Source organism: Larimichthys crocea, chromosome XVII (genome assembly GCF_000972845.2).
Source record: "Larimichthys crocea isolate SSNF chromosome XVII, L_crocea_2.0, whole genome shotgun sequence".
Classification (NCBI taxonomy): domain Eukaryota; kingdom Metazoa; phylum Chordata; class Actinopteri; family Sciaenidae; genus Larimichthys; species Larimichthys crocea.
In genome coordinates this window covers 11,715,399-11,737,370 of record NC_040027.1, presented here as the reverse complement: position 1 = coordinate 11,737,370, position 21,972 = coordinate 11,715,399, and the positions used below count along the sequence as shown (strand labels likewise).

At 43.3% G+C, this 21,972-nt stretch overlaps 2 protein-coding genes across 5 annotated transcripts; one reads left to right on the top strand and one right to left on the bottom strand.

Annotated features, from left to right (window-relative positions):
• The first annotated feature begins 209 nt into the window (after window positions 1-209).
• Window positions 210-11,317, top strand: prkaa2 (protein kinase, AMP-activated, alpha 2 catalytic subunit). 3 transcript variants are annotated; one of them, XM_027290221.1, is made up of 10 exons: window positions 210-309; window positions 1,403-1,544; window positions 2,639-2,732; window positions 3,771-3,915; window positions 4,784-4,871; window positions 5,619-5,843; window positions 6,126-6,288; window positions 6,433-6,771; window positions 6,851-6,977; window positions 7,507-11,317. In XM_027290221.1, the coding sequence occupies exons 1-10, from the start codon at window positions 210-212 to the stop codon at window positions 7,755-7,757; spliced, it is 1,674 nt and encodes a 557-aa protein (XP_027146022.1). In that variant the 3' UTR covers window positions 7,758-11,317. The 3 variants fall into 3 exon arrangements, with proteins under 3 accessions (XP_027146022.1, XP_027146024.1, XP_027146023.1); XM_027290223.1 differs by lacking the exon at window positions 210-309 and adding an exon at window positions 694-824; XM_027290222.1 differs by lacking the exon at window positions 210-309 and adding an exon at window positions 866-1,005 and having other exon boundaries at window positions 7,507-7,757.
• Window positions 7,854-20,555, bottom strand: LOC104919126 (FYN-binding protein 1). 2 transcript variants are annotated; one of them, XM_027290220.1, is made up of 20 exons: window positions 20,300-20,555; window positions 18,779-19,923; window positions 18,534-18,667; window positions 17,265-17,462; window positions 16,934-17,186; window positions 16,703-16,827; window positions 16,453-16,481; window positions 16,318-16,352; window positions 15,974-16,142; window positions 15,026-15,185; window positions 14,667-14,799; window positions 14,544-14,578; window positions 14,373-14,457; window positions 14,186-14,220; window positions 13,066-13,135; window positions 12,869-12,940; window positions 12,733-12,749; window positions 12,571-12,604; window positions 12,160-12,268; window positions 7,854-12,074 (listed from the first exon to the last, which is right to left on the bottom strand). In XM_027290220.1, the coding sequence occupies exons 1-19, from the start codon at window positions 20,306-20,308 to the stop codon at window positions 12,175-12,177; spliced, it is 2,832 nt and encodes a 943-aa protein (XP_027146021.1). In that variant the 5' UTR covers window positions 20,309-20,555; the 3' UTR covers window positions 7,854-12,074; window positions 12,160-12,174. The 2 variants fall into 2 exon arrangements, with proteins under 2 accessions (XP_027146021.1, XP_027146020.1); XM_027290219.1 differs by having other exon boundaries at window positions 12,733-12,752; window positions 20,300-20,554.
• Between the last annotated feature and the right edge of the window lie 1,417 nt (window positions 20,556-21,972).

Sequence of the window (21,972 nt, the reverse complement as noted above, 5' to 3'; positions counted from 1 at the left end):
AGATAGGTAATTACGGTTTTTTCTTTTTTCTGCTACGGTCTTCACCGCACAGCGAGCGCAGAGCGGGGGTTGAGTCGTCGGTTGTTCTCCCCTTCCTCACGGTGGAAGAAGTGACGTGCCCCGCCCCTCCGTGCGCCCCACAGGCAGGCAGGCAAGCGAGCACACCCACCGACCGCACCGAGCGAGCCCAGCCGTCGGTAACGGAGAAGATGGCAGAGCGGCAACAACAGAAACACGAAGGCAGAGTAAAAATCGGCCATTACATCCTCGGCGACACGCTCGGAGTGGGAACATTCGGGAAAGTGAAGAGTTAAGTCATGGTTTTGTGTCATACCGAGTTTAATGTGTACGTTTAGTTGGAGTGATATTAAGTAGTATCCGTGCCTCCCTCCCCCACCTCCTCCTCCTCCTGTTAAACTTACCGGTGCGCAGTCTGCGTAAGCCGGACGGTTTAACGGCTGTGACACGAGCGGTTTAAAGCGTAACTCCGCTTCGAGAATCCGCTCCGCTTGAAAGTCAAATTCTTCCACCCGGAGCCCCCCCTGTCTGTTTGTAGCTACTGTTACCAGCTATGGCAGGTGTAATTACCTGGAGGAGATGCCCAGTCATACTCGCTGTTATTACCGTATTAACGTTTAAAAAAAAATTATTTGCGTTTTTTTTTTTACCCTGTCTCGCGGTAAAGGACGTTGAAGAAGCCCCCCCCCTCGCGCGAGCTTAATGTTGTTAACGGTTATAAACTGTCAACGTTCGAAACGTTGACGTTTAAAAAAAAAACAAAAAGCTAACCGGTGCTACCGGGCTCTACTGCTCACTCGAGTCGGGTAAAATCATTTTATTTTAAATCATTATTATTTCAGTTTTCTTCGCTAGTTTTCGGACACTGTTTTTGACCTTCACAACTCTCACACCGGCTGTTTGTTGTGTGTGCGCAGCAGGGATGTGTTAGCTTAGCGGGGGGGTGGCGGTTAAACCCCCACCTGAAGTCATAAATGATGTACGATGGTAAATCAGTTTACTCATCCCAGCATATAAAAAGAAATTGAATCAGAATATGCTCATAAACATCTTTACTCCCTCGGTGGGATTTAAAGCAGTTCATCCAGCCTTTGTAACAATAACTCAAACTGTGAGTAGGGGGGTTGGCAGCTACAGTAACAACGTGGCTTCAGAGCCTCAGGCAGGCTGTTAGCTCCAACACTCTGAACAAGGCCAACAAATAAGAGCCACAGTGTGCCAGTAACTGAAAAATACTGTTATGTCGAAGCCTGCTATGCGACCGACATCTAAATAAAACCATAACCCATTTTTCTCTGCCTCTCAATCAGACTGTCTTGTGTATACTAGGTTTACGATCTGTGTGCTGCATCTGCTTCATATCTCTAATTCTTTTCGTTTCCAGTTGGCGAGCATCAGTTGACGGGCCATAAAGTCGCTGTCAAGATCCTAAACAGGCAGAAGATCCGCAGCCTCGATGTCGTCGGGAAGATCAAACGAGAGATCCAGAATCTCAAACTGTTCAGACACCCGCACATCATCAAGCTGTGAGTGGGGGAAGACGACACATCCTTTCCAGTCGGATCTTTTTAGACTCTCAGTGCTGGCAGAGAGAAAGAGAGATAACTGTGTTTTTTTTTTGTTTTTTTGTAATGCTGTGTTCGTTCCCTCTGTGTTGTGGCATGCTTTGCTTGTTCCTGTTTGTTTACTACAGCTACGCTGCACTGAGCATGCCCACAGGGCTCCCAGGAGGCTGAACACACAAACATACAAATGTGCACACACACACATGTGGAGCTAGATAAAGAAAACTGTTTTGGTTAGTACAAACCGATAACAGAAGTTGCTGTACACGGCCAAATCTTTGTCCTCATACAGGTGTCTCTTTTCTCCACTTGGGTTTCTTCTTTGACCTTCTTTCTCTTTCCTTCGGCCTCTTTCTCCTTGTCAGTCCCCCGTGTCTCTCAACAATCTGTGTTATTTTTAGGCCAGGGTTAGGGTTCGTCCACCGCCACCACTGTAAGCTATGGCAGATATGTGAGCTCTGTGGAACACTCTCACAGAGACATATACATTCACACACACACACATGGGCATAAACACATATTTTATTTGTTAGAGACAGCTTCAGGCGTGGACGCTGAACTCAGCAAAGCAGGCTCCGTGTGATATATCGTCCATGTTTGTAAAAACCAGCACAGAAACAAATGGATTAGAACAAATGTCTTGAAACATCCCTCAAGCGATCTCAAGCGTGTGTGTGTGTGTGTGTGTGTGAGAGAGAAAAAGTAAGAAATGTAGTTTGTGTTTATTTCTCCCACGGTGCCGGCCTTGTTGTGCCACAGCCGGCTCGACAGGAATGAAGTAGATTGTGATGAAGTGCAGAGTCTCTCAGGAGCAACCATTCGTGAGATTGGGCTTGCATTTTAATACATCTGACCTTTATGAAATAATGCCCACAGTGAGCAGCCATAGATCACCGCTCGGCCTCACCTTTCTGTGTATTTCTTCTGTGCATGTTTTGAAGTAAGCGCTCTGTTTTAGAGATAAAAGCCTATTATTGGTGTATTTATAGTTATTTAAATTACAGATGTGACATAAAAGATGTGGATGAGTTACTAAATGTATCCTTTTGTTCCAGGTACCAGGTGATAAGCACACCTACGGACTTCTTCATGGTCATGGAGTATGTGTCTGGAGGTGAGCTGTTTGACTACATCTGCAAACATGGACGGGTAAGACATTTAATCTGTTAAATAACTGCTGGATTAAGTGTTTACTGCATCGTCAGTAGTAAACAGAGCAGAGATTGGATAAACAGTAATGACACTGTGAGCAGCGGCTTAGGTAATGTGCTGTGTGTATTGCCAACTTTAATCAAACAACAATTAAGGGATTTTTAAAATTTTTTTTTTTTAAATGAATGTGGTGGAGACAAAAAATACTAAAAGAAACAAACAAACAGCCAAGAATTAAAACCTAAAACACATCATTAGCCGGAAAACATTAGATTTTAGCCCGTTTTCCTTTGGATATCTTATAAATGCTCTTCATATTTCAGTAAATCTGTTGAGACTCATGAAACAGATTTTCTCCATCTGTGTTGTAACAATCATTTCAATGAGCCACATCTGAAAGCAGGGGGGTGATTTTTATTTTATTTTTTGGCTGCACCCATTCCAAGTGTCCAAGGTCATTGGCTCTTCAAACGTGGATCCCGGAGCGTTCAGAGAGCATCCAAAAATCACAAGTTCAGTATCAGGCTCGATGTTCTTTCCAAAAACTTTTGAAAATATTTCAGGTATCTTTGACCAGAAATCATAGAAGGGAGGACAGAACCAAAACAGACGTGTCAAGTTGTCCTCTGCTGCCTGACATCTATCACATACTGGAGAAACTGTAGGATAAAATCTGCTCTGTTTAGTCTTCGAGTAGTGCAGTCTTTGTATGACCTCGTGTCAATTTATATCTTGCATTGACTGAGCTGGAAAAACTCCATCTTCTAAATTCTGTTAATTTTTTGATGAACTCTTCTGGCAGCTCTCTTCATTTATCTTTAATAGAATGATCCTACTTGACCTTTACTGAGTCATAGCGACCTCATGACCAACCCTGAATGATGATAAATCTGTTCCACAAACAAACATAACCTTTACCAGTGTTTACACACTTCCACCATAGGCCTGTTTCTGTGCTTATTCTGTAACACACTTTTAAATCTGAGGAGATACTCAACACACTCTAATCATGTTCATTTATATTGTGTCTTTCAGGTGGAGGACACAGAAGCTCGCCGTCTTTTCCAGCAGATTATCTCAGCTGTAGACTACTGCCACAGGCACATGGTGGTCCACAGAGACCTCAAACCCGAGAACGTCCTCCTGGATGCCAGCAAGAACGCCAAGATAGCCGACTTCGGTAGGATCCCCAGAGCAAACAGAAGGATCGGCTTGGCAGTGAAATTGTTTTTCGGGAACATTAGAAAGAGAGAAAGCATGACAGAACATAACAGAGAAAATGAATTTATTTAGGGGATAAGGAAGACAAATAGGCAGAGTTTGTGGCAGGGTAATTTTACACTTAAATATGCACTTGGGCAAAAAAGCATGAGATCACCATCATGCACCTGTTAACCTCAATATAAAATTATATTACATTTCCCACTGAAAACTGTAACCGTTTTGGCATAATTGTTGGTTAAGAGACTGTGCCAGATGTAATACGACCACAAAAGGGAGAAATACTTTCAAAAACACACGAAGGCCCTTGTGCACAGCAGGGTGTGCGGGGTGGAGAGAGGTCCCCTAGCAACGGCCAGGTCTCATATCAAGTCTGGCAGGAAGCCTTGAGGCCCCAGTGTCATCTGATATGGAAGGAATCGTTGGGGTGCGGCATTGGGTGTACAGCGGGAGAAGTGTTTTGGCTGAGAACAGCAGACGCTGGCGAGCAGCGAGAGGGAGTGTTAAAGGAACAGGGATAAAAGATAAAGAGAAGGTCAGCACATCACAAAGCGAGCGGTATTCAGCGTTTGGCCGGGAGCCTGGCGAGCAGAAAGAGGCTCATCCAATTAGATGAGCTTTGTACTCGGAGCTTAGAGTCGCGGAGGGTAAAGGAGGATAAAGATATCAGCAGTGTCCACAGAGTGTACCGCTTACCCTCCCTGTGCCAGCCTGTGTTTAATTTAACCTGTGTGTATAAAAGGATCAATAGCAATAATGATAATAATGGTTTACTTAATTAGTCTGTGTCATGTGTAAAGACTGTATGTCTTGTGTTTGACCATCAGGTCTGTCAAACATGATGTCAGATGGGGAATTCCTGCGGACGAGCTGTGGCTCACCCAACTACGCTGCTCCAGAGGTCATCTCAGGAAGGTGTGTTTGGGTGTGCTGCGATGATGATCACAGTTATTTATGTCTGGAGAGCAATTATTTAATCACAGTTAAACACCAGTGACACGAGGAACAATAGTCAGCTTATAGAAAACAACTTTTTTTTTAGTCCCTGTGGAGTTTTCTTTTAAACAAACATGTTACGTCCAGTCACTGAAATGCACTGCGTATATCTTTAAGGCCCAATATTTGCATTGAATGCATGTTCTTCTGCTCAAAGCCCTTTATTTTAACCCATGCATTGTTTACATCCATGTTTACGAGCTTGAAATCTTCTTCTTCACTGCTTTATCCGTGTTTTTGGTGCATTACCGCCACCTATAGATCAGTGGATTTATTTATTTTTTTAGTAATACTTCATTTTTACACCCCTTATTTCGCGTTATAAGCACTAAACATACAACTACTGTTTGTACATGTGTTTTGAAATACTGCTAGATCCACCACTAGCTAGATAATACAACTATTTACTGTATGTTGTGTTGTTAAGTATCCATTAGTTATATAAACACCAGTTATGGATGCTTCTTTGGAGGAGTAATAGTTGTTGACAGACACATTATTAAATATAAAAACATAAAAACTGGTCTTATTACAGTTAGATTAACATGACATGACATTTACATTGTTATAGTGTGTAATAAAAAATGGAAAGTTTAATATTAAAGCAGCAGCAGCATGTGTATGGATCATTTTGTTACGTGTCACGTGTTCTCATCACTCTGTCAGGCTCTATGCAGGCCCAGAGGTTGACATCTGGAGCTGTGGGGTGATCCTGTACGCCCTGCTGTGCGGCACTCTGCCCTTTGATGACGAGCACGTCCCCACTCTGTTTAAGAAGATCAGAGGAGGCGTCTTCTACATCCCCGAGTACCTGACCCGCTCTGTGGCCTCGCTGCTCATGCTCATGCTGCAGGTGGACCCTCTCAAGAGAGCCACCATCAAAGACATCAGGTGCTCACCATGCTCTGCTTGGGTCAAGTGGCCCTAACAGAGGCCTCGTGTATCTGTTCTGAAGTTGACGACAGCGTCTCCTCTCCCTGTTTTACTGCTGACCCTGTAACTTTAAAGGTCTCCCATCTCAAGTGTCATTACAAAACAAACTACTGTGTTCGGCAACAGCCTGACTTCATGCAAGCTTAAATGTCACATTGTGACATTTTGAGATGACCCACCATTAGGTTTGGTTTTATAGTGAGTCATAACAACTTGTCTGATTATCCTCTCTTTTATCAGGGAACACGAGTGGTTCAAGCAGGACCTGCCAGGCTACCTGTTTCCTGAGGACCCGTCGTACGATGCCACAGTCCTGGATGAGGAGGCAGTTAGGGAAGTTTGTGAGAAGTTTGAATGCACAGAGTCCGAGGTTGTGTCCAGCCTTTACAGCGGGGATCCACAGGTACACCATACACATTCACAGTGTCAGACCCCAGACAATTATTTATGTACAGTATGTATGTTTTTATGTTTCCAGTCAGGTTTCAATAAGCTGAAGGTCTGTGCAGTCTTCCTTTGACTCTCCATCCCCCCTCTGTGCTTGCAGGATCAGCTAGCAGTAGCCTATCACCTTATAATAGACAACAGGCGGATCATGACCCAGGCCAGCGAGTTCTACTTAGCCTCCAGTCCTCCCCAGGGCTCCTTCATCGAAGAGGGCATGCCACTGCCCCCCGGGGTCAAACCCCACCCAGAGAGGATGCCTCCGCTCTTGGCCGACAGCCCTAAGTCACGTTGTCCTCTGGACGCTCTCAACACCACCCGGCCCAAACCCCTGGCGGTGAAAAAGGCTAAGTGGCACCTCGGTATCAGGAGTCAGAGCAGACCCTATGATATCATGGCTGAAGTGTACAGGGCTATGAGACAGCTCAGCTTTGACTGGAAGGTAAAACGATACGTCTCATACATACAGCGCATACAAATGGCCACATACCAACGAGACTGCACGTCATTTTGTGTTGTAGGTTGTGAACCCGTACCACCTGCGAGTGCGGAGGAAGAATCCAGTGACGGGTAACCTGGTGAAAATGAGCCTGCAGCTGTACCAGGTGGACAACAGATCCTACCTCCTCGACTTCAAGAGCATCGATGGTTAGTGACACACAAAACTGCCATCGTAGTATTTTTTTATTTGCAAACAATGCACCGCTGTATATTTATTCCTGTTTGATGGTACAGTGGCTCTACCTTAGTACAGATGAAAAGCTGGTGAGTGCCAGCACACTGCAACTTAATTAGTCCCCTCCAGTTTCTTGGGTCTAAAATCTGCTTTTCGCTGAGTTGGTGAGGTTGGAACAGCTGAGGTGGTGTTTATGCAGATCAGGTGGCAGAGTGTTCTTTTGGTACTCGTCTTAGCATAAAATTACGCTTTTATTTCAGCCACCATCCTTTTTAAATTTGGCTCTGATTGAAATGCACATCAACATACACCTCATACTCTTTATGATGTACATGTGACACCCATCACCTTCTTCTACCTCTGTTAGTTTTTCATCTTCAGCTTTTGAGACTTCGTTTTCAAGATTGGAAACCTGAAAACTGTCCGTGAACTGAATTTTGAATTGCAGCCATCTCTCTAATAAATGCTGACATCACTTTCCTCTGCTCATGTGACCCTCAGATGACATCATCGAGGCCGTGGGCTTTAAGTCGGGTTCGTCCACACCTCAGAGGTCGGGCTCCACGGCCGGTCTCCACAGACCCAGACTGAGCATCGACTCGGCAAGCCCAGCGATTGATCTGCCCCAGCTCAGCTCCTCTCTCCCAGGGTCCCTGTCCGGTAGCTCTCCTATGCTCACCCCACGTCAGGGATCACACACCATGGACTTCTTTGAAATGTGCGCCAGTCTGATCACCACGCTGGCACGCTGAGACCCTCGCTGTAACCTGGATGTCAGTCAGGGTTTTGAAGCCATTTGCTGATCCGGGGTGTAGGCAGTGTAGATGTTTGGAGTGACTTCCTCTTTCTGTCTCCTCTTTATCTCTGTTCCAGTTGTATTGCACTGGAAGGGTGAATGGAAACATGAAAAGCAACGCCTGTCAGCTCAGATTAAGGAGACATAGAGAGGAAGGCTTTTTCAGAACGGCAGATTAACAGCTTCTTTTTTCTTATTTTGACACAGTCCTGGGGTCAGAGGCGTGGAGTTTAAAACATCGAGCCACAGCTTGTGAAAACTGATCCTGGGACTGTAATCTGTGAACTAGCAGAGGGCAGCAGAGGTCAAGTTCACTGTCACTCCTCCCACAAACACCTTCAGTCTACTATCAACTGCTGAAACGTCATCGCCCACCATAACACTTAATGGCGGGATATCCTGCTGAGTTTTCCCCAGACACTGATCAGAGGTCAGTTTTGCTTCTTGTCTTATATTTTGATGAAGACGTCGGTTCAAACTGACGTTAAATCCGTGTCTGAGGGAACGTTCACACATGTAAAATTTGATTTCAGGTTTTATATAATATGGTTTGTAAAGAAACAGTTTTTGTTATCCATGTATATTATATTTATATTCTGATCATATTCTGTAGCTGAGAAGATTGACAAAGGTATACCAAATAACAGACTTTATATACCACGAAGAAGATGATTATTATTTAGATATCAGATCCATATTTATTTTTGAGAGATTGTTTTTTTTTTTAGGCACTGTAGTTCTATGATTTAAGCACTGCGTCGACATAGAGTTTGATCCTGAATTTGAATAGAGCGTAGAAGATTAATGAACTTTGAGAGACGGCAGGACGACAACACTCCGCGTGGATCCGACTGTCCTGCATTTAGTGTTGAGGCACAGACACACGCCGTTTCACGAGCGCCATACGACCTGACAGCAATGGACTGTCTCCACATGCCATACATATCTCTGTCACAAATATGCAACACGCTGACTCCTTTACGCTTCAGCTGAGTAAGTGTTGATATGCTGCTCACCAAAAACGTTATCTGCGACATCTGGAAAATACAGATGTGGACATTTTAAGGGCTACGATTACAAACTATTGTCATTATTTTTACTTTTTATTATTGCTTTAACCCTTTAAATGGAAAAAAAAGTCAAATGTCCAACAGAAATTAGTGCCTAATCCCAAATGTGAGGTCTTGAATTTGATTTTTTTTTGACCAACCATAAACCAACCCACACATATTCATACTTACTGTGTATTAAAGAGCAAAAGTCGAGCAAATCTTCCGCAAACCCTTGCTTGAGAAATTAAATCTAAATTGCTCCTGATTGTAATAAAGCACTAAACATAATTAGCCCCCCTGTTCATGATTAGATAATGAAGTGATGAGGATAATCGAGTAAAACGGGAAGACGAGGGATTCACGTGAGGCGGTGTGTGTCTGCTGCAGGACACAGAAAACCTTTCTCCAGTTGCCTTAAACGAATGCAGCGCAGTAATTTCTGTGCATACGTTTGTGGAGAGTGTGTGCATGAACCAGTGTGCGTAAAGGAGATCAGAGGGCGTCACACGATTGTCATGTTTTCTTACTGACCTGACGCTGGTTTGTTAGCAGAGGTTTGAAGCTGTCGGAGCTGCTGTCTGTGTGTCTCTTCTGTTCAGTCTGCACTTTGAAATGATTTGCAGATTTGCTGTTTGTCTTTTTTCCCCTTCTGCATCACACCTTACTGTAACTGTTGAAACCACGGCGGTATTACTTTTCTAAATGTCCTGCATTGTCCTGTCAGATCGTACCATAGGTGGGTCGTGTGTCGCTGTCGTCATGCGACATTTTTAAACATCTAAATCTTTTTTCTGACTGAATGTAAAGTGAAAGCTGGTGCTGCTCGGACGAGTCCGTCTTTATCCATGGGTTCGTTCTCTCGGTTTTGATGGAGAGCACTGGACTGTTGACTTTCTACTGCTGTCAGTAAAACACAGAGGTCGGAGGAGTAGTGCGTACTTTTTTAGACCGGTGTCATGGATACCAAATCCCCAATATTCATCATTATTCACAGGCTAGTTTAAAATAATAACACTTCATGGTGGTTCTCACACATCGGTCTAGATTACAACATGTTGGATTTATAATAATCTGACGTGGAGCTTCTGTGTCTGTGGCACGGTTCCGTTGTTTTTGCCTCATGAGGCTGAAACAGTGAAAGTCACGTTCTTTGTTACTCTGCTCTTATTTATTCTGTTTAATGTCCTGTGTAGGTCTGTCTGTGACAGCACACACACACCACCGAATATTCTCTGATGTCAGGGAGAAACTCTGCTCCCTGCTGCAACACACATGCAACTGCACATACAGCTTTCCAAACGCGAACCCGTGTTCGTCACTCGAGCCTCTGTGTCACTCTCTCTCTCTCTCGCTGTCTTAAAACGACTCGTCGTCCGTGTAGCGAACCACATCAGGATCACATCTGGCACATTATGCTTTCACTCCTGATTCTGCTGCTCGTGGGTCATATTTAAAAGCTCCCAATATTTACCAGTATTCACTATCAGATGTAGTACTGTACCATTACAGCTGTATGCAGCTACCAGTGGCATGTTAGTCATGTAAACTCTAATCTGTGTTCAGAGCTGGGAAACACGCCAGAGGGGCCGAATCATATACAGACTTTCCGTGTTGTACCAAAGTGAGTATTTTCAACAGCCAAGCTGTGCTCTGTGCGTCTCTGTGGCGGGGTTCTTATGATTAGTGTAACCAGTACCCCAGTGTATGTATGTGTGTGTGTGTGTGTGTGTGTGTGTGTGTGATGAATGTGTATAAATGTGTGTGTGAATGCGACAGTGTGTTTGAACCGTCTCTCGCTGTCTCTGTCTGATTGGGGTTTGGATTTCTATTGTTATGCACTGCATGATGTTGCTGTTATGATTTGCACTTTAATGAGTATTTATTGAAAAACAATAAACAAACGTATAAAAGGAAAGTGTTTTGGTCCTGGAGGCTTTGTCGACTCGAACATTTCACACACACACACACACACACACTCCAATCACAGAGGATTATTTTTGTTTTGTTTTTTTCTCCAGACAAAAACGCACCCTTAGATGTCAACAAGAAGATTCATCACTTTATATAAAAACGACCTCAGGTGGTCATCGCGCTGCTTTCTCTCTTCTTCTAATACTTATTATTCATCAGCTCGAGGGAAACTCTGAGAAGAAAGTCGGCACATAAAAGTGACACCTGCCAGACGACCGCGGCCATAAAAGTGAAAGAAGGAAAATGAAGTTTATGGATGCTGCTTCACTCCAGAAGGAACCGACACACAGCAACTGATGCCGCTGGCAGATGTGGTTAATAATGTTGCATTAATTGTGTTTATTGTTACATCGTTTAAAGAAAATTATTATATTAACCTAATATGTTATAAAGTCAGTATCTGGCAAACACATCCACAATTTAAACTCACGCTGAAGAAAATAATGAGGGTACATAAAAGTAGAAAAAGATGCTCGTGTATAAAAAAAAAAAAGCACAATAATACAAAAATGACCAATAACAGGTAAAAGCTGAAGGTGGTCTTCTGCCGGTGCACATACAGAGGAGGATATATCTTTTGTGGGGTACAGCAGGCTGCACAAAGGCTTTTTAATCATTGCTGATGACCAAAACTAAAAATGTTTTTTATTCATTTGTTTAGCAGCTATGTTGCTCCTTTGCTACCAACGCTGTAAACTGGATTATTAGATGATTTATTACTGGAAACGTGGATGAAATACTTGGTAAACATTCTCCCTGCCTTTTTTTTTACTGCTCATGTGCACTGTGTGTTTCCTCAGGATGCATCTCAACCTGAAAGATACCTGAGAAAAATCGACATGCTCCCCGTGTTTCCACTACTTTAAACAGATTTTGGTATTTGCACATGGATTGTGTAGTCACAATCACTGTACAGAAAAAGCTTGTGCGTGTGCAACAGTTTGCCCTTTTTCTGGGATCAGCAGTTCAACTTGGTCCAAAGTCACAAACTGTCGCCTCTTCTCACCGAGCACTTCAGAGGAAAAAGCGCACCAAGAGTTCTGGTTGCTGAGATTGTGCGTGATACGTCTCATATCGCTTCTCTTCTCCTCTCCTCGTGTATCATCGTGCTGATCCATAAATGCAGTCGCCAGGTAAAAAGATCATAGTCAGGAAGATGAAGTTGCTGTCACAGTATCAGGTGACTGACCCGGGACACAGTGTGAAGAATAACACCACAGATAAATCCTGGATGCTTTTTTTTTGTTCAGCTGTTACATGCAGAAAGAAAAAGGAAACATGTCAGTATGTGAAGTGCACAGTGATGAGTGCTGAATCCAGATGTTTCATGCTCACCTCGTTTTGTGATAATTACTGGGCGAAGTCAGCGTACAGGTCAGGAGGAGGTAAAATGATCATCTCAGTTTGATCGAAGTCGGTTTCCTGTGTCGAACTCGCTTCAGGCCTGCAGACAAACAGATTTGAAAAAAGGTGAATGTTTCCTCGACAGTTCCTCAGAAACCGACCACTGATAAATCTGAAAAGCAGCCGATGCACCAACTCATTCCCCGACCAGAACCAGCTGAACTTCCTGCTGAAGGACAACGAGGCGATTCCTCTTCCTTTTCTCCCAAACACAAAAAAAGACGCTCACTCTTTTCATGCTCAGCCGGCCATCACGGGCAAAAAGGAAGCAGAGCCGTCTGACTACAGGTTTCACAGCATTTTTTCTTAGCGTGTGGGTTTGTGCATGCGTGTTTTACTCACGGGTCTAATGCTTCTTCTTTCACAGGCTCAGGATCTGAGATGTAAACAAAATCCATTTATCAACACAGAACGATCATTTCACATACATAATTTACATCACAATATATCAATATATATGTATTGTACGTATGTTCTGTTTTTCTATATTTTAGAATCACTCACTTGTCTCTGGTTCAGTGCTGCTGTAAAAAAAGAATGAAGAAAATTAAAGAAACGATAAAATTAAAAACCCCATTTGTGCACATGTATGTGTGTGTGTGTGTGTGTGTATATACACACAGCTTTGTCTCATGCCTACCTGGCAGCTGGCTCCACAGGTTTTGGTGAATGGAAAAATGTGGCCAGCTTCTGAAGTGCTTCCTGTCTTGCTCTTGGAAAAAAGACAAATACACACATGAGACGTATGTCCACACTCTGCGCGTGTGTGTGTGTGTGTGTGTGTGTGTGTGTGTGTGTGTGTGTGTGATCAACTGAGTATGAAGCTGGCAAACTCACTGGACATGGGAGCCATTTGGATCTGGCTCACTGTGGCTGTGCTGGTGGTTTATGGTAAGGTCTTTGTCTCCTACGAAAAGAAAGACGACAGATGATAAACACAATTTCCTTTCATAACAAACATCTACCTACAGAGTTATATTATCCCATAATTACACCAGGCAATCATTACTGAAGATTACTGAAGGCGATCATCACAAAATGCTGAACTCGCTTGCCTCTTCCTGTTTATACAAACAAGATGCTCGTCTAATGAGTCACATGGCCGTGATTCAGCATATGAAGTATGCAAACAGGGAAGAGAACCTTTTTAAATCAAGTTCGAAACTGGAATGTTTCATGATTTCACAAGCTTTGAAAGACTCCAGCTGTGTTCCAACGTAGTTATTGGTATTTTCTCTTTGCAATGAATGCATGGATGTGCGGGCAGCTATGTCTGCTGAAGCATTTCCAACAAGATTTATGGACGTTTATTCACAATCAAATTGGAGATTAAGTGCAAGTCACACCAGATCTAAAAATATCCCATTTCTGCACGCAGATGATTTTCAACGCAAATAACAGCGATTGTTTTTGAAGGACCTTAATTGGCTCCTTGAGCTCACAGTCACAGCTCGTGGAGCTGCTGCTGCTCTAACTGCTGACCGTGTTGATTAGAGCGTCAAATCAGCCAGACAAACAACAACAGCAACGACTAACTACGTGTTGTTTTTAGTCTGCTTTCACCTCATTTCTCTCAGTTCGCCTGAGAGGAGAAACTCAGCCCCACACTTCCAGAAAAACTACCAGTGAAAAGCTGATCGCAGCATTTTTTTTCTGTCCTGTCCTACAGATAGCAGGTTAAAGATGACAATAATAATCCTGCACGCCATCAACTCGCAGGCACAGAGTCATAGATGATGATAAACTATTTCTACTGCCTATCTATACGTGTCTTCTTTATATAAACAGTGTTAAGAGGATACTCTGCTTGTAAAAAACATCTCTTGTCTATTGTATCTGCGCACCCCCATCATGATAACACACAGAGGAGACACACCATGACACGTCACACCCTTAGTGTGATATATGAATTACTGTTAGGTGTGTGGAAAAACAAAAGTGTGGTTTGGATTCTTACCCATGTCTGGCATCGAGAGTGTCCTGTTGTGACCCCTGCAGAGGAAAAGACAAGACAAGGTCATAAGAAAAAAATAGAAACACTTCCGATGACTAATCAGAGATCTTTGTCACTCAGCTGATAGGTCTCTATCTCAAAAGGAAACTGAACATTTCAGCCACGTAGAGTCAAGTTAATGTGGACTCACACTGAAGCCAACGGATCTGCAGTTTCAGCAGCAGGAGACAGAGGTTCCTCTTCGTCACCGGTCCACTCTTCACTGTCATCTGTGACTGGACACATCAACACCGACATCAAACTGCTGCAGAATGGGTTCAATATATTTAGGTGTCTCAAATAACAACAGGCAGATACTTACAGCTCTCTGCTGACGTTGGATAGTGGTTCGAGGCCCTTAAAAAGAGAAGACACGGCTCTAAATCATCCTTTTAACTCTGCGGTGTGATGAATAACGAGCGAGCAGCTGCATGCGCACACATACCTGTTCCCTATGCTGGTGTCCTCCGCCTCGATTACGTTGGTGTTGCTGATCTTGCGGGTGTGCGCGGCCTTCTTTCCGAGCTCCAGCATCTCCTTGATGTCCAGCTCCATATGATCCACTGCAACGTACCCATCTGGAACAAACCCACAGAGCTCAGTCAGTGCTCCACGATCAATGACTGCACCACATCAACATTTTTCTGCCCCATGTGTCTCAGAATGTAGGAATGAAGTCGCTTGTTTGTGTGATTTATGTTGTTTTTATCACACTCGAGCTGCAATGCAGTCAAGTTACAGAAGAGATTTCATTAAACCAGCAGATCTCATTTTATCCATCGCTCATGAAAACATAAAACTCACAGTTGTTGCTGCTGTCTCTGGCCAGCCACTTCCCTTTGGGACAGTTCGTTGTCCGGATGATGCTGATCAAGTCGCCGCTCTTGACGGGCAGATCGTCCTTACGTCCCTTCGTCGTCACGGTTACTTTTGCCTCGTACATGGCCTCCTCCTGTCCTGTGATCTAACGATTACACAACACACACCCCGTACTCACTCATTACTAGTTCTGGAGAAAGTGATAGATGTATCATGAAGCTGTTACAGCGACGGAAGCGAAGGTGTAATCATATTAATGATGGGCTGCTTTCCACTTAGGGCAGGTGTTGGAATCGCTAAGTGAGCCAACAATCTTTTGGCTCTGTTTTTGGTCTCTACCAACTCCCGCGGGAAATAATTGGCTCTCTGTCTTTGACTGGCTGCAGTTTGGTGCTCGGCTGGTAGTTTCCAAGGTGGTTTTAGAACTGTTTTACTGCCTACTGTGACCAAAAACGACACGATAAGAACGCTGAGAACGAACCAAAGCAGTAAAAACCAAAAGAAATGAAAAGAGGTTGAAAGGCTCTATCGCTGGAGGTAACTACAGAGCTGGACAATAATTCTCTGTGAGTTGTTTACAAAATAGCCTTGATATAGAAATATTGATAGCTTTAAATATTGCCACTTCTTTGATAACTGCAGAGACATTGGCTTACATAAAAAAATCAATGATTCTGCATGTAAGCAGCACCCAGCGGATGAAGGAGAAAGCTTTGTTTTGTCATAATACGGTAATAATATATCGCAGAAGAAAAGAATATCGCCAACAATGAACGATGTTTACACAGATTCCTTCTCAGCCTGAGCGTCGCTCAGCTCGGCTCGTCCACTGGGAGGAATGAATCCAGACTGGTTTGTGTGCCAAGACTTCGACCCCGCCCTCCCCCCCGCTGCTCGTTCACCTTCTAAAAAAAACATTTAAAAATCACTCACTTTGAACTTCTTCTTCATATTATTCTCCTTCTTCTCCCTCTCTTTCTGCTCCTTCTTCTCCCTTTCTTGCTTCTCCTTCAGCTCCTTCTTCTCCTTCTCCAGGCGCTGCTTCTCTTTCTTTTTCAGCTCTTTCTCATCCGGCCCTTCTGCCGTGGACTTCTTGTCGCCCCTGCAGACGAGAGAATAAGAGGGATATCGTCCCGTTAGAGAGGAACTCCTCGCTCGCACGTTTTAATGCCACAGGAGATTACGGCGGAAACAAAAGCGACCAAAGTGTCCCGTGACTAACAGTGTCTGGGGGAATAAACAAGGGGGAATAAAAAAAAAAAAAAATAGGGCCTTACTTGCCGAACCTGATTGTCTTGACTTTCTCTTCATTCTGCAACAAAGAGATAAGGTTTGATTCTAACTCATTACAATCTCAGAGAGATGAAAAGGAAATACAGTTTTATTTTGAAAGTCCTCAAAGAGCTACTTACTGCTTCCTGTGGCGCCTCAGCATACGGATCTGTGGAAAAGGTGCAAAGTTTAAGTAACTGAAGTTATATATGTTTGAGGCGGTTGAGCAGACCATCGAATAATACATCATTTGATATAATAATACTCTGGGCTGCACAATAATACAACCAATGTATCTTAAATCTAGCATTCAGCTGTATACAGTTCACTTAATGTGTTTGAAAGGTGATTTAAAGATCTTATTCTAAATGTTCTGATGTGACTCCTCACTCTTTGGCGGGCCTTTGCGCTTCTTGCCACCTTCAGTCTTTCCTTTCTTCTTGGCTGAGACTGAGAACTCCTCGTAAACATTTTCCGTGCTCTCATAGACACCATTGTCGACTTCAGCTTGGACCCTGCGTGAGTCAGAGGGGGAGGACACACAGGAAATCAGAACCCAAGTTCCCGAGAGATTAATGAGTATTTCAAAGCAAAGAGAGCAGAGTTATTCATCTCACTTACTCTGGCGGTGCGGGAGATTCCTGAGGGAACGAGAAAGAGGACTCTGGTTGTGGATTATCTTGGTCTGTGCGGTCCTCAGCTCCTGGACTAATTAATCCATTACTGTAAAAATCTGAAATCTGTCCATCCGGAGTATCTGTACCTATGTAGTCCCCGCTCCCCAAGTCTGGAGAATGAGCATCTGAGGTCACATCATCAAACTCAGGGATATCTGTGGTGTCGGTCTCTGAGAACTCGGAAGGGACAGGGATCTCTGTAAATGATGGGAAACACAACATTAGGGGGGCTGTTCGGGTGTGGTTTCACAAGGTTTTTGTGTAACAATGGTTACCATTATCTCCCAGATGAGGAGAATAGGTGTATTCACTCAGGTCCACAGAAGAAGGTCTGTCTGGTTTCTCTGGAGAAGGACCCAGTGACTCAGGAACTGGAAGCAACTTTTTGGGTTGAGGCGGTGGAACCAACAACAGCTCTGGGACAGGATCGCACCCCTCCTCAGCGATACCTTCCAACACCGGAGAGGCTTCCCCTGCAGAGGATTATATCATGTTAAATACACAATTAATATCATGATTAGAATTTTAATGCACCGTCTGTAGCTGGTTTTTCAGACACTTTCTGCTTTCACCAACTCTCATCTTAAAATCTAATCTTCACTGTAGTCGCATAACGCAGTAAAAGCAGAAAGACAATAAAAACTTCAGCTGAAACACCTGGAGGAAATTTCCAAAACACAAAAGAGCGAGAGGAGACGAGAGACAGAATTTGATTTGTGAGCAGACCAAACCAGTAAAACACACCGTGGAGGTTGTTGTGATATAACTGCAGAGCGGAGATAATGTGATTACAAGTGGAAAATCAGCACAGCTTAACAAAGACATGCACAGAACACCTCACTTAAAAAAAAAGTCTTCTTTGCATCAGTTCTGTAACTTCTTTTAATTTAACCTGAAGTGCTTGTAAAGCAGAAAAGTGCACTGTAATTAAATGATGCTACTTTTCTTCCGTGCAATGCAAAATACATCTGCTCCATGTCGTATTTGAACTGAACTACCCTTAAAATTGTATCGTTTTGTGGTGCATGATAGGAAGTTTTAACAATAAGAGTGCAATAATTTGGAAGAATCATCTTGACTCATTTAGTTTGTAGTTTCTACACAATGCACAAATCAACACAGTAGCAGACTCGCCTCTAATCGTATGGATTGTCAGTTTAGCGGACATTAAAGTGTTTGTCAGTGCAGCTCTCTGTCGTAACGACAGACACGCTCCTGTCATTGCTCCTCCTCTCCGTCATTGCTGACATACCTCTGCAGCGCTGCCCTGCCTGCCGCTCAGTTGTTTTTGGCACACAAGAAGAATGCCAGGACTGTTCTCAGTGCGTACCTTTAAAAGCTGCTTCGCCTAACCAACATCGGATTCAACCCTGTGGCATAAACTTTACAATACATATTCCCACAGTAATACATAATGTTCTGTGCAGAAACACAGTGCGTACCCGATGCCCCGATGATGAGATATGTTTCCGTGGTAAACAGTAAAAGAAACTAATAAAAGCAAGAAGCGCAGAGAAGGATAGAAGCGAATTGTCCAGACTTACGCTGGTCAACGCCGTTAACTTCTGCTGATTTCCCTGCCTCATAGTCAATAGGTGGGAGCTCTGGGAGAGAGACGGTGGGACTCTCCTCTGGAGGTGGGGTGGTGGAGTAGGATGTGCTCGGGTTTGACACTGGGCTGCAAACAGATGCAGAAATGACAAGATGTTAGTGTTTTTCAATCATCATTGACATAAATTTTGCTTATAACTTTTAGCACAGAGCTGTGTTTCTGCATTGTGTTGTTTACCTGGACTTCTTGCGTGCCTTCTCCAGAGCCTCATAGATCCTTTGGTCACACGAAATCTTCTTCCCTGGGCTCATGTCCTCCGCTCTTTCCAGGGCTGAGAGGGCCGAGATCCGACGCTCAGCTTTAGGAGACGGCAGAACGGATGGAGGCTCTATGACAGGAGCAGGAGCCACCTCCACTGCAGCCTCTAAAGCAGCCTCAGCTGCCGGCTCCGGCTCAGGAGGTGTGGGAGAGGGAGTGACCCGACTGGGTGGAGGGGTTGAGACGGTGCCGGTGGGGGGTTGAATTATTTCTTTTGGGCTAGCGGGCCTGGAAACGTGCAGGGCAGGAGTTTCTATCTCAAGTGGGGTTTCACTCTCTGGGACTGGTGCTGGTAAATCAGGAATGAAGGCGGGGGGTGGGGTGAAATCAGGAAAGGCAGGGATAGTGGAGGACGGGGCAGCTTCCACTGCAGCACTGGAGTCAGGTTTGGTGGGGATGTTTGGTAGAGGAGCCTTCGGTGCAGAGACTTCAGGCTCTGGTGGTGAGTCACCAAAGTCAGGAGGCACCGGGATAAGAGGAAGTTGTCCGGGAATCTCTGAGCTGGGGGAGTCCATGATCGGATCAGCCGATACCTCGTATGAATTTCTTTTTGTTGACTTCCTGAATCCCAGGAAGCCCTTCTTCTTCGCTGGTGTGACTTTAGGTGGAGGCGTGGCTGGCACCAGCTCTGCGGTGTTCTCCTTAGGCGCTCCAGGGAGCACCAACGAGAACCTCTTGTCTTTACCGTTCTCTTTCTTCTGCTTCTGATCTGACGAAGCCTCTTCGGGCTTCTCTTTGCTTCCTTTCGTTGCCTTGTCTTTCCCTTTGATCAGCTTCGCTTCACTCTTGTCTTTTCCCTTCGAGGTAGTCTGGATGAGAGGCTTCTTGCTCTCCTTCTTCTCATCCTTGAAGACCACTCGGGGGGCCATCTTCCCATCTAGGGACTGGTTGATGGAGGTGAGCAGGGAGGGGCGTGCTCCTGCGGGGAGGTAGTGAGGCGGGCTCTGGGGAGGAGGGACAACCTTTGGTTTCTCTGGGAGAGCAGGTTTGATCCTGGGTTGCTTCAGGAGGACTTCTTCATCCTGAAACTTGGCCATCAGGGCCTTAAAGTCCAACACGTCCTCCTGGTGAACGAAGCAAACAATGCAGAAAACTAGTACCAGGAAAATACATAAATGACATGTTTACCTGAAGATCACAAAACATGGGTCACCTGTTAAAGATAGTGTGGTGCTAAGCAGAGGAAAATCAACCGTCACAACGCAGTGAAGGTTTAGTTTTGTAAGTTTTGTTGCTGAGCTGGTTTGTAGCCAGAATCAGGAACACACACAGAGGCTTACATGTGACTAATAAATGTTACTCAATTCACTGTCAAGACTGACAGTCAGGAAGACTTACACCTGTTAACACAACATAAAATGTCATAATATGTTGAAATATAACTGCTAAGATATAATAAATGATCAATAAAGACGGATCTGAAGATTTTAACAGACCTACCTGATCCATTGTGTTTTTTTTAATGATCCACCGAAACGACAAAAGCCTTGTTATTCAGGTGAGTGAACTCTGTCTTCAGCCTCTCATTGTGTGTCCGATGAAATCAAACCATGAACTGAATAAACTTCCAACACTTTCATCGACCTGTCCGACAGGAGTGTGCGTCCCGTGCGCGCAGGAGATGGTTCTGAGCGAGGCTGAGTCGTGTCACACTCATCTTTTCAAAAACAGTCCGTCTTGTCAAACGGGTCTGTGCTCCGGTTGAGCATTTAACGCAACTCACTGACTGACTTTTTTTTTTTTTTTATCCCTCAGGAATGTGGCCCGGCTGGCACTGCGCAGGTTAGTCACTGTCATGAAACCTGGAGGTGTTTTTTTCCTCAAACTCTTCAAACTCTCATTTTATTCTCCACCAAGCAGCTTTGAACAGTCAGTGTGTGTGTGTGTATATGTATATCTCTCACATGTCATTAGATACGGGCTCTGTTGTCCGGAGCCTAAAGGTGAATCTTGAAGGTAAACACGCGCAGGAAAGAGGAAACGCAAGAGGTCGGTCCACATTCCAGGTTTGTTACACAGACCTCACAAGTATTTAAACAGGCATTTGTAATATGGCATATGTGGATATAACGCATGCTGCAGGCACACACAGCTTTGAGAGGATATTCTGTCCTCATGCCAGCCTGAGCTTGCACTGACAGGTGTGTCCTGAGTTTAGACCTCAGGCGCATGTTCACTTTGTCATATCTGGTTTATAATCCTTAACTTAACTTATACTTCAGGGTCAAGATGCTTCATGAATCAGAATCAGAAATACTTTAATAATCCCAGGAGGAAATTATTTATTTATTTATTATTTATAAATGTTATACATGGATATATATATATATATATATATATATATTATATATTATATATATAATATATATATGATATATATAAATATAATAATAAATAAAATATAATATTAAATAATATAATTATGTAAAATTATAATAATAAATATTATATTACATTTATTTGTATTATTTATATATATATTATTATATACAATTATCATCATTAGTCATACAGATCATTTATTTTTCGCATCTTATTTTGCGATCCACAGACAGTTTTCATGAAGAAATGTCCCAAAAACTGCTGACAGAGGATTGTGCATATAAAGTAACTGGCACTTATCAGAATGATAATAATAATAATCCCAGGAGGGAAATTATTTAGTATTATTATATAATATTTTAATAAATTATAAATATATACATTTTATAATAACATTATATATATAAAATTAAATAAAATAATATAATAAAAAATAATTATATAATTATATATATAATATTAATATATATGTAAAAATTATAATATTAATATACATTTATATAAATGTACTTTACAGATATATTATTTATATAAATTTATCATCATTAGTCATACAGATCATTTTATTTTTCTGCATCTTATTCAGGACGATCCGCAGACAGTTTTCACAGAAGAAATAGTCCCAATGAAAACTGCTGACAGAGGATTGTGCATTATAAAGTAACTGGCAGCTTTTGGAAAGACACACTGCCGTCAAATGTCGCCTAATTTTTTAAATACTATGCAGCACAAATAAAACTCTATCCACTTACATGACATATGGGTGGAGCATCTCAAAACTTCGCCATCTA

Excerpts from the sequence above, each read along its gene's own strand:
- LOC104919126 (XM_027290219.1), bottom strand. Across the intron at positions 17,187-17,264 it reads TCCTCATCTGGGAGATAATG|AGATCCCTGTCCCTTCCGAG; the intron begins GTAACCATTGTT and ends CATCATTTACAG. Across the intron at positions 14,458-14,543 it reads TCCAACGTCAGCAGAGAGCT|TCACAGATGACAGTGAAGAG; the intron begins GTAAGTATCTGC and ends TGATGTGTCCAG.
- prkaa2 (XM_027290221.1), top strand. The coding sequence starts at position 210 with ATGGCAGAGCGGCAACAACAGAAACACGAAGGCAGAGTAAAAATCGGC. Across the intron at positions 5,844-6,125 it reads GCCACCATCAAAGACATCAG|GGAACACGAGTGGTTCAAGC; the intron begins GTGCTCACCATG and ends CTCTTTTATCAG. Across the intron at positions 6,978-7,506 it reads CGACTTCAAGAGCATCGATG|ATGACATCATCGAGGCCGTG; the intron begins GTTAGTGACACA and ends TGTGACCCTCAG.